This window comes from Arachis hypogaea, chromosome 20 (assembly GCF_003086295.3).
Source record: "Arachis hypogaea cultivar Tifrunner chromosome 20, arahy.Tifrunner.gnm2.J5K5, whole genome shotgun sequence".
In the NCBI taxonomy this organism is placed as follows: domain Eukaryota; kingdom Viridiplantae; phylum Streptophyta; class Magnoliopsida; order Fabales; family Fabaceae; genus Arachis; species Arachis hypogaea.
The window spans coordinates 111056692-111070837 of NC_092055.1; the positions used below are offsets into that span (position 1 = coordinate 111056692).

At 34.7% G+C, this 14146-nt stretch overlaps 2 protein-coding genes across 2 annotated transcripts; both read right to left on the reverse strand.

Moving 5' to 3' along the window:
* Positions 1-4759: 4759 nt before the first annotated feature.
* On the reverse strand, positions 4760-5794 carry LOC112786720 (RING-H2 finger protein ATL78). Its single transcript, XM_025830092.3, has one exon. It carries the CDS (start codon positions 5703-5705, stop codon positions 5004-5006), a length of 702 nt encoding a protein of 233 aa, XP_025685877.1. The 5' UTR covers positions 5706-5794; the 3' UTR covers positions 4760-5003.
* A 2598-nt stretch (positions 5795-8392) lies between these two features.
* LOC112786150 (uncharacterized) lies at positions 8393-12138 on the reverse strand. The gene is made up of 4 exons (XM_025829557.1): positions 11632-12138; positions 9952-11325; positions 9002-9781; positions 8393-8893 (listed from the first exon to the last, which is right to left on the reverse strand). Exons 1-4 carry the CDS (start codon positions 12136-12138, stop codon positions 8393-8395), a joined length of 3162 nt encoding a protein of 1053 aa, XP_025685342.1.
* Positions 12139-14146: the final 2008 nt, after the last annotated feature.

Below are 14146 nucleotides of genomic sequence, written 5' to 3' on the forward strand. Positions count from 1 at the left end.
AATGTACACGTGTCAAAATAATATGAATCTCTGTAAATTTGAATCTGTACGCTAGTGCGATCCTATTATCAATCATCTTATTCTACATATAATACAGAGACAATATTAATAACGCCATCTTATTTATAAAATTAAACCACAACTTAAAGATTTTAATACAAACAACTAAGTTTAAAGGGACCAAAACTCAAATACTGATATACATATTTTCTTTTACTGCAAGCAAGTAGCAATCACTAAACCAAGGATTATGAACCAAACCCAATAGGAGGAACAAAATTGCTTTTTACTAAAACTGAGAATGTGAGTTTCGAATACAATCACTTCTCAATATTTTTATCTAGCTAGTTTATTATTCTTAGTTGTGGATTATCATCATATAGAAATACATGGTTATTTTATTGTTGTTGTGTGAATTGAAATATATAATCAAAGAGAAAGTATAGGGAGCCAATCACCTAAGCATAAATGAAAGTTTAGAAAGTATTAAAGATATGATTATTAGTGTTACATTGTCTTGTCAGGTTACGCTTTTGGGATGAGTGGTTTCAGGACATGGTATTAGAATTTCAAGATTCGGAAGGTCAAGAGTTCAAATCTTGGTGAACCCAAAATTAGCTTGAAAGGGTGAGCGGTTTTCCGTAAGTTTACGATTCACAAACAACTAAACGAGTAATATTTCTAGTGGATATGAGAAGAAAGAGAAGACCAAGAGGCTGTGTGTGAACTGGCCTCCAATTAGGGGCTTTTTGGATCTGGATGTCGGATGATTTAAAATTATTTAAATGGTTTAGATTAAAAAATTACTATAAAATAGATATAATTTGATTTGAATTATTTTTTTAAAAATAGTCTAATTTAGATTGGGTTTAAAACCCAAAATTTTAATAATTTTGGCACAGCCCTAATAACGAGAGACCCAAATCCATGATATGTATTAGGTATAAACAGCCTGCCGAAGAAATGTGCAACAAAAAGAGATAAACCAACCAACATATATGGGCTTTAAATTCAGCAACAAGCCAACAAAGCCGATATTTTACAACACAGATGCTCTTGTTACCACAAAAAATGGGGCTGATCCAAAATTGTGATAGTCCAATTTCTCCTAAAAAAAAAATTGTTGCGCTATTTCAGAAGAGTGCATGTATTCAATTTCATCAACTTTAAACTCTAAAAGCTTAATGCAGTTAAGCTCTGATCTGATCTACTTTGAAATTTTGCAATAAGATAAGTTGAAGGCAATTGAGAATGTAACAGCATGATTAAATATGATTAGTTGAGGGGTATTTTTGCTCCAAATTGTGGCGTGGATCTCCACCCCTATTGCACTTTCCTCACCATTTTCTTATTCTTTATATTGCTTTATTGAATATTCCATTTTGCTTTATATATAGGGTACTCCTACCTAGCTATTGCATAGAGAGTAAGGTCCATACATATATCGCCCTTCTTATCAAACATGACTTGTCAAGTGCATGAATCGCTATCCATGTATGTTAATTACAAACATGTGCATGGGTGCTCTTTGGCCGCTTTATATTTATAGCTATGCCACATCATCATGTTTTAACTTTTGCCTCTATATTCTATGTTAATTTTATGAACTTTACTTGGGAAACAGTTGAAAATAGAGCAAAACGGAATGTTCTCTGAGGTTGTTATTCCACTTATTAGTTATTACCACTGTACATCCATTCACCATGAAAACCATATGTTAGTACCTGCCGCCATGACATCATCACTACCCTTTTCGGCTTTTTCATTTATTTAGGCATCTACTGAATTAACTTTTATCCACAGCCACAATACAAGCAGTAAGTAGAAGATGAAACAGAGAGAACACTATTCAATTATTGGCGGATTATTATTTATCTATATTTATATAATAAGGAAATTAAATATGGAAATTTTCAAGTTAAAAATTGTTTATACACAATTCTTAATTACGAAAATATGGTTAATTTTATGCTTTTATATTATATATAGAAAAGGTCTTTGCTATGGTGCTTACAACTCAACTACGAAAATCAAACATAAAAACATTGGTCTCACATTTATCATATGTTCACACTTCACACACACCATAAAGGGTCATATTCCGGCAAATTCAGTAAGAAGTCTCAAGGCACTAAAAAATTAGCCGTATATAAAATACATACATTTATATCGAAAAATGTCCGTGATAGTCGACGGTTGATGGACATTTTTGTATCCAACAAAACGAATTTTATTTAACATGTTTGTATATATCTCCTTAGCTTATTGCTTGTTTCCCTGTGAGTTGGCAACTTGGCATTGCAATTATTTATTTATTTGATTGATATTTGGGGTGAAATTGAAATTGATGATCATGCAATAATATCCTCAGAAATTGGCAATAATGGTGTGTATGAGTGAGTGTGTCCCCACAAGGACAGTGTCCATATAATTATGGTACAAACAGGGCATGTTTAATGCGTTTAAGACTCTGGGCAAATCAAGTTTCTGCCGCCCCAGTTAGTGTTGTTAGTCAGTGTTGGCAATCAAAAACTCTTTGTCATGAGTTACAATGTTTACAACATTTCCCTTTTTGGCACACTTATTATTTGATTTGAAAGTGATTAAGTGGTTTCACCCTCAGATTCCATTCATTATGTTATGCTCCATTGACTGGATAAAGTATGCCACTTTGTAATTTTTTTTCTCTTTCTTTCTTTTTCATTTTGCTTTGTGTCTTAGCAATTATCAAAGGTGAAATAGGAAGATTGTTCACACTGCACTATACATAAGAGAAGCAATTGCTACCCCATAATATTTTCCTTCTCACATATTTTATTGTATTTCAGTTGCATCTTGTAATAATTTTTGCTTTATCCTATGATTTTGTGGTCATGCATAACTTCCTTGTTATTTCTTTGATGCTAAAAAATAAATAAAAAAAAAAGTCACACATACATCAGTCCCAAAATTAAATAAAATTATGTCGACAGAATATATGGAGAGAAGTTCTAAAAATATATGATTTGCGCATAAGTCGATGTAAGTTTGGTCGCCAAAGAAAAAAAATCCTAATACAGAGGTAAATATTGGAAAAAATATCCTACGAAAAATTAAAAGTTTTAATTATCTTTGGTGCATCATGCAGAATAATGAAGAGATTGAACATGATGTAAATTATAGAATTCAAGCAGGTTGGTCAAAATGATGGAATGCGTCTGGTTTTATATGTGACAAAAAAGTGCCTTTTAAAACTTAAAGGTAAATTTTATCGCATTGCTATCAGACCGGTTATGCTTTATGGTATAAAGTGTTGGGTGGCCAAAAGGGAGCACGAACATAAGTTAAGTGTGCCAGAAATGAAGATGTTGAGATAGATGAGTGGTCATATACGATTGGATAGAATAAAGAATGGAGATATAAGAGAGAGAGTTGGAGTAGCACCTATTGTGGAAAAGATAGTAGAATCGTGTCTCAGGTGGTTTTGACATGTGAGAAGAAGACCGACAGAGCACCCAATTAGAAGGTGAATAAGATGAAAGATGGACAAAGGGTGAAAGGCAGAGAAAGACCTAGAAAAACCATCTACGAAGTGGTCAAACCAGATCTACATGTAAATAATCTTTCTGTAGACATAATATAACATCATTTGATCTATATAACCGACCCCACCTACCGAGCCAAGACTTTCTTGTTATTATTTTTTTGGTAAAGTACTAAATTGGTCCCTTACGTTTGGGCGTAATTCTGTTTTGGTCCTTAAGGTTTAAAGTGTCCTATTTGAATCCAAAAAAGTTTCATTTAGCTTTAATTTAGTCCCACTGGAGGTCAAAGATAAATAATTAACAAAATGTCCTACATGACAGCAGTATAAGAATAAGGTCGATAATCTAGAGAATAAGTACAAGCTCCAGAGACACAAAATCAATCGTGGATATATCAATACATTTATTTATCATTTTTCTTATAATTAAAATGAAATATTTTCTATAAAACTAAAAAAATGTTAAATACATGTATTGATGCATCCATGGTTGATTTTGTGCCTCTGGAGCTCGTACTTATTCTCCAAATTATTGACCTTGTTCTTATACTACTGTCATGTAGGACATTTCGTTAATTATTTATTTTTAACCTGACGGTGGAACTAAATTGAAGCTAAATGAAACTTTTTTGAATTCAAATAGAACACTTTAAACCTTAAAAACTAAAACAGGATTACTCAGGGACTAATTTAGTTCTTTAACCTTATTTTTTTATTGTTGTCGACATTGAAGATAAAAAATCATTATTCCTCCTTTAGGCACACATCTCAAGTAAAGGATAAAACATCAATAAAAAAACTTACAAATGTTACTACATAATTAAGTTATTTGGATAACCAAATTTAATTAAATTAAACCAACAGTTTATTAACACAACAAAAACTAATTAAAAAAAAAACACATAAGAAGAAGAAAAAAAATTAATTACAAAAATAATTTATTTATCTAATATTTTTCGTAAACTTAAACCTTTAAAGATAAACACACCTCTACGATATTTAATAATATGGGGTCTAATTGTTCAAATAAATATATATAATTTAATTGACTGCATTATAGGTTATTAGCTAGATAGATAAGTTTCACTTAAAGTTGGGATTTGAATTTGACTTTATTTAAAAAAAAAAACTCTTCTTTTATAGAGATTGCTTGTTCAATTCCTTAATTTGCTTAAACTATCTAGCTGCCTGACTAGGCGTCCATTGGAATTAAATTCATTTACGAAGCAACAGAAATTTCTAATAATTTACAATTCAATAATGCAATTTCAATTTAAACTTGCTTTATACACTTGAAGAGAGCTAAAGCTAAAAGCCTAAAACAACAACAAAAGAGTTTCAAACTCTATGCACATTTCACCAATAATAATTAACCATAACCATCACTACATGCTAAACCCTATATATAGTCCTAATTAATTAATTAATTAATAACTACTACAACTTAACCAGCAGTGCATTGATGAATATGGTTGAATAATTAATTGGATTCCCTATAGTTACGCACCAAACGTTCTGGGTCCAATGGTGCTATGGTAAGAATAGTTTCTGGCAATTGTGATGATGATGATGAGGTAGTAGCCCCAACAATCTTGTGGCAAGTCTCCATAAGGCAGTGTCTGCATTTGGGGCAAGAAGAATGCGAACTCAACCATTTATCAATGCACTTTATGTGGAAACCATGGTTGCACTTAGGCAAAATCCGCAACCGGTCGCCGAGGGCGAAATCAGACAAGCATATCACACACTCTGAGTCCAAACTAGGAAGGTTGAGTTCATTTGAGTAACTTAGTGTTGTAAAAGTCTTGAGTGCTTTCTTCTTGATTCCGGTGTTGACCACTCTTGATGATGAAGTGTGGTGGTTATTATTACTATCACTATTATTGGTACTCACAACTAAGCTGGAACACTTTAATGCACACCTTATGATGGAGTTTAATCCAAGTGAGCATATTAGAGCACATAAAAGTACTGAGAGTACCATTACAACATTTGCATCAAAGGTTCCATCTCCAAGGTATGATGATTCTGGTGATGAGCTTTGGGGGCTATTTGGTGGGTTGGGTGATGAGCTTGGTGATTGGTTGAATGACGGGGTAGTGTGTAAGAGTAACCTTCTTGAGTGGAATTCTAAAAGAAGTTCATGGATCAGAGGTGAAGTGAATGAAGTTGAAGCATACATTATATTATTGTTGGAGGGTGTGTAATTGTATTGTAATGTGTTAGTTAGAGCTTCTTGTGGATGGTTGCCTATGCTATTATATAGAAGGAAAGTTCACATCCTTGGATTTGGTGGCTGCTTTTTATTAGAGTATTAATTAATTTATTAAATAATTTTATATTTTTTAATGAATTTTACTTTTAACTTAAGATTCATTTTTGAGACTCTTTTAAAAAAAGAATCATAATATTATTTATTATTCTCTATCTCAATAATTTAAATTTTTTGTCTATTCCTATCAATATAAAAAATGTTACATGCACACACAAAATCAATCACTATATATTTATCCATAAATAATTAAATATATATTTTATATTTCAACGTATATTTTATACAAATAGTTAATTTAGTAATTGATTTTTTACATACGTCCATATTAATATAATTTGGTGTTTTTAATTTATAAAAAAGCACATATAATAATATATAAACTTCCTATAACTAAATATATTTGAGTATTATGGAAGTTGCACTTAATTAATTGCACAAAAGTCAAAACATTTTTTTAATATTAATCTCTCTAATCCAAAATCATTAATAAATAAATGTTGTTCCAACCAATCATATGTGGTTATCATTAATAATTGGGTTAACATTGGTTTGTTGGTAATTACTGGTTTTTAATAATGTTTGTCATTGCTGTTTTGAGATATATTTGTAATTAAGCATATGCATGCAATGGATGCTCCACTGATTAAACCTTTTTGTAATGGTCCTTCGGATCAAGATGGGTCCATGCAATCCCACTTTGCACGCAGGAGGATGTGCCGCGTGGCATTTGGGTTTCATATATCATATGATATCAGAAATTTGTTGCCCCTTATGAATTGAAGGGAATTGCGAAGCTTCCTAAAAGAGATCGATCATCGATGACTAGAAAGTTGGAAAATTTTGCTTTTGATTTTCAGGTTCATCTTTTACGTGTCGTATCTTTTTGGGTCCCAATAGAAAAAGATGAACAAAGTAGCCTAATGATCCGTACTTGCCCATAGAAGGAGTTCAATTCTGGTAAATGATTTCCTTTTCTTTTCCACCTTCCCCTTCTGAACCTCAACGAAAGAGACAAGGTAAGCAGCATGAACATCATTCTTAGCGCAATCATGATTAGTTCCTTAATTACCACTGCAAGATTTGTGTTTATGATATCACAGCTAAAGGACTAAATTGTCCAAGTTTATTTAAAGGTCATCTGTCTAATAAATTACTGTATAAATTGCTATACGTACAAGGCACAATTTAAATTTAAACACTTATACAGACTATTCCACTAATTTAAGTTAATTACAACTTTTACAACATCTATTTACCTAAATTGTCTACAAAGTAATTATAACAAGTCATAACAAAACTGCATAAAACTTAACGGATTATAATAAAAATCAATTTCTAAGATATCAAAATAATCAGGATATATATATATATATCGGCATGCAATTATCATGACATATATATCCTTGAGGACAACTTCAATTTAAAATCTATATATGAACTATTTCTTGTTTGTATAATTGTATGTAACAAAAAAACAACAAACGAAAAAATGAATTTCTTTGTTCAGTTATGATATTTTTCGACACTGTTGTAATGTCAACTTGGGGTAATGCTACTTTAGCAATATTTATTAATGATTGATTATTGTCTGTCTACATTCTTGTAATTCAGAATCATACACAGAACAATCATGATTATTCTTCTTACTAGTATCCCCTGTATAGTGTGCATGATATATAATACTGTATAATAATATTGTGTTAGTGCCTTATCGGATAAAAAATAATGGTCCCAAATATCCTTTCCAGCACAATAAATAGTTATGCAATCTTCACACCATGTGCAACATGTTACATCAGAATCTCTTGGATTTCCGAATTGTAACCTTGAATAAAGGAGCATCAGTCTTTATTCTTTAATAATAATAATAATAACAATAATAATAATAATAATAATAAAATTGAACAAGTTGACTCAACTCAATGTTACTAGGATAAAACCAAATCTTATGCCGATCCGATTCAGTTTGTCTTCACCTGTAGTTTGTGGTTTAAAAACGTGGCATTGATGGCTGAAAGTACTTGTGTTTCACTTAAGAAGTTAAAATTATTATTATTATCCAAATGTACGAGTGAAGTTATGCGGAGAATAGTGGAGGGAGCTTTTATTTGCCCTTTTTCAGTTAGTTTGCTTTGGACTATGACCAAAAGAAGATTGTTTAAGAGTAACTATATTTTATTTTTAGATCATAACTGTAAATTGGCAGTAGCATATACAAAGGTGAGTCCTCTAAGCTAGCGATTGGAAGAGAAATAGAGATTAAGAGACTGAAATTGAGAGACAGAGACAGAGACTGAAAGATAGAAATTAAAAAACAAAGACCGAAATAAGTTTTAGTATTGTTTTTTGTGTAAAGTGAGACTAAAATTAAAGTTCTAATTTAATTTGCACAAAAGATAAAATTAAAATTAATTAATTGAAATAGAGATATTTTAGATATAAAATGTTATTAAAGTTTCCGTCTCTATCTTAAAAAATTACAGTCTCCTATGTCTCTATTTTTTAGAGATATTAAAGTACTGAAATTTTAGAAACAGAAATTGAATTTTTTTTTTGGTTGGTAATCGGGGCCGAAGCCCAAAAGAAAGAAAAAACTATCCACAAGGTACTATATGGGATGTATATATTCCTTTTACATCATCATCGAGAATTTGCTCTAAATTGTCAGGAGGGTTATCAAAAAACTGGAACTCTTTAACTTTGCTTAAAGCCAATTTTGCAAGTGAATCAGCCACTCTATTTGCCTCTCTGCAAGTATGTCTGAACTGAAGCTCCCAAGGTCTGTTTTTAATTCTTCGGATCTCTTGAATAAGCGGATTGTAACAGCATCTTTCCTCATCCTCTTTTCTTCTTGTGATGAACTCCACTCCTTCTTTGAAATCCATCTCCACTATCATCCTTCTCATACCCAGATCCCAAGCCATTTCCAATCCGTGAAAAACCCCCTTTAATTCTGCATGTATAACATTGCAATTACCTAAATTAGCAATAAATCCTGCTACCCATTTTCCTTCATTAGTTCTAATCAAGCCCCCGCAAGCTGCAATTTTTTGGTTCTTCTCCACTGCCCCATCAGTGTTGAGTTTTACCCATCCCTGTTCAGGAGATTTTCAATTAATGTTGCTATTTGTTCTTCCGTGTTCTGGTCTCTCTCTTTTGCTCCTCTCGAAAGCTTCCTTAAACCTTGTTGCTAGTTCCATAACGATTTTCGCCCCATTCTTTGGTGTTTGGAATGGCTGAGAGAAGAGCTCCATGTTTCTCCACTTCCACAGCATCCAGTAAGTAATAAGGAAAAGATCCCGCCATTCATATTGACTCGACTTGCCCAACCCATTCTCCAAATTAAATGTTATCCAATTCGAGAAGGGTAGATTGAAGAACACAGCTGCAATGCCTGGTTGTAGCAGTTTTGCCCAAATTTTCGCTGCCCTTGGATAGTCCCTCATCACATGAGATAGGGTCTCAACTTTACTTTGGCAGCTATGACAGAAAGGGTTGGAACCAAACATTCTGGCTTTTCTTTCAGCAGTGAGGAGTCTTTCATGAGCTAATAACCATGTAAATGTTTTGATTCGTTCTGGCCCTTGCCACTTCCAAATTATCTTCCAAGTGCAACTTCTCATTCCTCCTGAATTTGTTAGGAGCTGATATGCTGAGGCTATGGTGAAATCACCATTTGTTGTATGGCTCCAATAAATCTGATCATTTTCCCCTTTCTTTCTTGGAGGGGTTGTATTGAGGATGCTTTGATAAGTCTGTCCTTCTACATAATTGCTTAATAGCATTCTATTCCACTCTCCTTTTTCATTAACAAAATGAGCTATTGTCATTCTTTTTTCTTCATCATTTATTTCTCTATTAGCCTTCAAAACTAAAGGCCCCTCTCCTTCTAGCCATCTGTCATTGAAAAAACTAACTGATTTACCATTATTCAACCACCATGAGAAGTGCATTCGATTTTTCTTCCAAATTTTTGAAATATCCTTCCAGAACATGGAATCTGACTTACAACTTTTAATACAATGTGGTAGTTCCAAATGTCTACCATATTTGTATAGAAGTAGTTGTGCCCAAAGCGCCGATGGATCTTTTATCAACCTCCATAACAATTTCAATTGAAAAGCCTCATTTACTTTACTAAGTTGCTTCAAACCAAGCCCTCCTGATTTTTGGGAAGGCAACGAGTTGACCAACTCATCTGATGCATCTTTTTCATATTCTGCAATTCTCCCCATATAAAACTACGCTGCAGCTTTTCAATTTCATTACAAATCCCCTTTGGAAGTAAAGTATGCTGCATGTCGTAATTGGCAATGGGAGTAATCACAGATTTTGCCAAAGTAACCCTCCCAGCTAATGATAAACAGTTTATCTTCCACCTTTTAAGTTTGCTCTGCATCTTCTGGATAACATTTTTAAAATTTTCTTTGGTTGAGCGCTTGTTGGTAATCATGGCCCCTAAATACTTACCCAGACTTGGTTGTTCCTGATAGTTGCATTTATCCTTGATGGCTCTCCTGAGATGCTCCTTAATATTGTTTGAGAATACTATTGAGGTTTTGGCTCTGTTCACCTTGAGTCCCGAAGCCTGACAAAACTTCTCCATCACTCTTCCCACATTATCAATTTGAGAAGTATTAGCCTCTGCAAATATTAGCAAGTCATCTGCAAATAGCAAATGGGTAATGATAGAGCCTTCCTTTCCCACTTTAAACTCCTTCCAAGTCAAAGTTTCTGCGCTCTCTTCAATAAGATGGGATAGTTTATCCATTGCTATAACAAATAAATAGGGTAAAATTGGATCCCCTTGTCTAATTTTTCTTGATGGTCTGAACTCTTCTGTTTTTTCACCATTCCAAATCACATTATAAGCTACTGATAATATACATTCCATGATAATTTGAACTAAGAGATTTGGGATTCCAAATTCCATGAGGCATTGTTGTAAAAAACTCCACCTAAGGCGGTCATACGCCTTCTCAAAATCATATTTGATAGCCATGAAGCCCTTCTTCCCTTTAATTTTTTTCATCGAATGCAGAATTTCTTTTGCAATAATGATATTGTCTTGGATTTTTCTCCCAGGAATAAAACTAGACTGATAGGGAGAAATTCTGCCATCAAGCGCAGGCTTTATACGTTCAACCAAGATTTTTGTAATACACTTATAACTCACATTACATAAAGCAATTGGTCTGAATTGAGTGATAGATTCAGGTACCTGAACTTTAGGTATGAGAGAGATAAGAGTCTGATTACATTCTTTAATATTGCAGGGGTTGTTCCAAATGTGCAACACATGATCTACCACATTCTTCTGGATCACATTCCAATTTTCCTTATAAAAAAGAGCTGGAAAGCCATCTATTCCGGGAGCTTTTAAAGAGCCTATACTAAAAATGGCTTTTCGGATTTCAGCCACCGTAGGGATGCTGTCCATGTTTCTGCTTATCTCTTCTTTAAGAGGTGGATATGAGATCTCTGTGTTGAGTAAGGGAGGGTTCTGATCTTCTTCACTATAGAGCTCCTTAAAAAAGATAAGGGCAGCATTAATTAGTTCTCTCTGATCTTCCATCCATGATCCATCTAGTCTTCTTAGCTTTAAGATTCTATTTCTCCTTCTCCTAATTATTGTTTTAGTGTGAAAATACCGGGTATTTCTATCACCCTTCACCACCCAATCCTCTCCCGATTTTTGCATCTATAAAATCTCCTCCCGATCAAGAATTACCTCTAACTCTATGTTAAGTTGTCTCTCTAATTTTTCTAAAAATTCATTCCGCCCATAAGAAGCAGCTCTCTGTATTCCTCTAATTCTATTCATCAGTCTCACCTTTTGACGCCCAATGTGACCAAATATTTCTCTATTCCACACTCTCAAGTCTTTTGTGAGGCTGTCAAGAGCTACTGAAAGTTGCTCTTTGCTCCTCCAATTTTGGTTGATAAATTCTTCAAAATCCGGGTGCAAACTCCACATAGCCTCATACCTGAACGGTCTACGACCATTTCTCAAAATACTCGGTTCAAGGGAGATCATCATTGGGTGGTGATCTGAGTGTGTTCTTGTGAGGATGTCCACTCTAGCATCTGGGAATCTGGTCCTCCATTCGGCATTAGAAAGGGCACGATCAAGGCGTTTGAAAACTCTGTCCAACCCCTCCCATTTGGGACCCTTCCAAGTATACTTAGATCCAACAAAACCCAAATCTATGAGAGAACATGCATTTATCCAATCAGCAAACCTTCTACAAGCTTGATTGTCCGTCTTTCCTCCTCTTTTCTTTTCAGACGGGCAAGCTATTTCGTTGAAGTCTCCAACAAGGAGCCAGTCTTCTTTCATACCTTTTGTAATTTCTTTCAATTTCCTCCAGATCTCCTTTCTCTCATTGGGATGTGGACTAGCATATATGGCTGTTAGAACCTAGCCTCTTTTATTCTGTGTGTCAACACGCATATGAATAAATTGGGGAGCAGAGTTCAAGATGGCAATTTGCAAATCTGTTTTTTTCCAAAAGATCCATATGCCTCCACTGAAACCTCTAGCTTCCTCTACATGGTAAAAATCAAAGCCAAAACTCTTTATTTCCTTCTTCGCTTGTTCTCCACTACATCGTGTTTCAACCAAGATTACCATATTCAGACTCTTTTGCTTCACTAATTCTCTTAAGGCACGACTAAATCCTTTACTGGCCGCTCCTCTGCAATTCCAGGCTATAATCTTCATCATAGTTAAAATGTGGAAAGAAAACTCCACCCCTGAGAACTTCAGGATCTCAACAACCATCGTCCCTGGAAGGGACAATAGAGTCATTCATTTCCTTTGTTTGTACTGCATTCATCTTACAATCCATCTCTCCACTATCATTGGAAATTGAATTTTCTTTATTATATTTTAGCCTTTCCCTTTCTTCATAATCAAGGGCAGCTTCCATCAGAATTTTCGTATCCACTGAATTGAAATCAGGTGGCTTTGGCTCTTATTCCTCCCTGATATCCTCTATTTGGGCAGACTCTTCCACAAAAGAGTCCTCCATGGTTGTGTCTTGAGAGGTAAGTTGGGGATCACACAAATTCTCTCTATGATGATGTAGAAGAGGGGTAGAAGTTGGAGTGCGGGTTCTTTCAGTTGATGGATGAAAAGAAGGGTCGTTATTGGGATGTGTTGGATTTGGTTTTGTAGGGTTTACTGTTCTAATTGGGCCGGTGTTAGCATTTTTGGGCTGTGGGAGAACTTCACACATAGGTGCAGACTTGGTTGTTGTCTTGTTATGGGATTCCTTAGGGGTCTTGGATAGAGAACTTGGTTGGGCTAGATGGTCTTCCTTTTTTTGGGATGTGGTAGCTCTATCAAGATTAATCTAGATTTTGGTTAGGCTAGTTTTCGGGTTATGATCTTGGTGAGGTCCAATGAAAGGGTTCTTATATGTCAAAGGGAGGGGCCTATTACCTTTCTGATTCTGAGAATTTTCTGGAATAATCTCATTTTCTTTTTCATTAGAGATTCTAACAGAATTATCATTGAGTGTATCATTTTCTATTTGGTTTAGTACGGAAAACCTTGTACCTGTCATTGTCGCTTCTGCTTCTTTTGCATTTGCCGCACCACTCCCACTACTCGTACTAGCACCAATTCTTCCCACTTTCTTGCCACACGTAGGGCATTGGACTTGCATCCACGATCCATAGGTACTATTATCCTCTATGGAGACTTTTTTACCCTTGTTCTTTTCAGAATTTCCATGGCTGCCCTCACCGTTATTGTGACCATGCAGTGTCTCCTCAGTTCTTCCTTCCGCCATTGTTGGAATTATTGCAGCTGCTTGTATTTCCGTCTGACTCTTCGGACAGTTATATTTTTTGTGCCCGACCATCCCACAAGCAAAGCAGATGCAATGCAGCCCCTTATATTCAACTAAATATCTTTTTCCATTAATCGAATTTTGTGATACCAGTGGTTCTGTCAGGTTTAGTTCGACGCACAAGCGAGCAAACTTCCCTCTGCACTTTTCAGCCGTTTTAGAGTCTACACGTAACGTCCTTCCAATAATATTACCTATCTTCCTGAGCATAGTCTCCTCATAATATTTAATAGCTAACCCTGGTAACCTTACTCACGCTGCAATTCTGTCAATCGTTGCTGCCTCTGGGTTGAAGTCCGGTTGCCATGGCCGAATGGTGAGATAATTATCAAAAATCTTCCAGGGGCCCCCTGTCAAGGCAAAGTCCAGTTCCTCCGAGGAAAAGAACTTCACTATGAAGAAGTCATTACCCAAATCAATTACCTCTATGCTTCCCATTCTACTCCACATAATCTCCAACTTTCTCGTTAGAGCCGCAAGGGAGATCCG

What these genes read in the sequence shown, in the direction of transcription:
- LOC112786720 (XM_025830092.3), bottom strand. Translation starts at nt 5,705, where the DNA reads ATGTATGCTTCAACTTCATTCACTTCACCTCTGATCCATGAACTTCTT.
- LOC112786150 (XM_025829557.1), bottom strand. Translation starts at nt 12,138, where the DNA reads ATGAAAGAAGACTGGCTCCTTGTTGGAGACTTCAACGAAATAGCTTGC. An exon ending in CCAAAAATCAGGAGGGCTTG is followed by an intron (nt 9,782 to 9,951) that starts GTTTGAAGCAAC and finishes ATGTTCTGGAAG; the next exon opens with GATATTTCAAAAATTTGGAA. An exon ending in CAAAGAATGGGGCGAAAATC is followed by an intron (nt 8,894 to 9,001) that starts GTTATGGAACTA and finishes TCTCCTGAACAG; the next exon opens with GGATGGGTAAAACTCAACAC.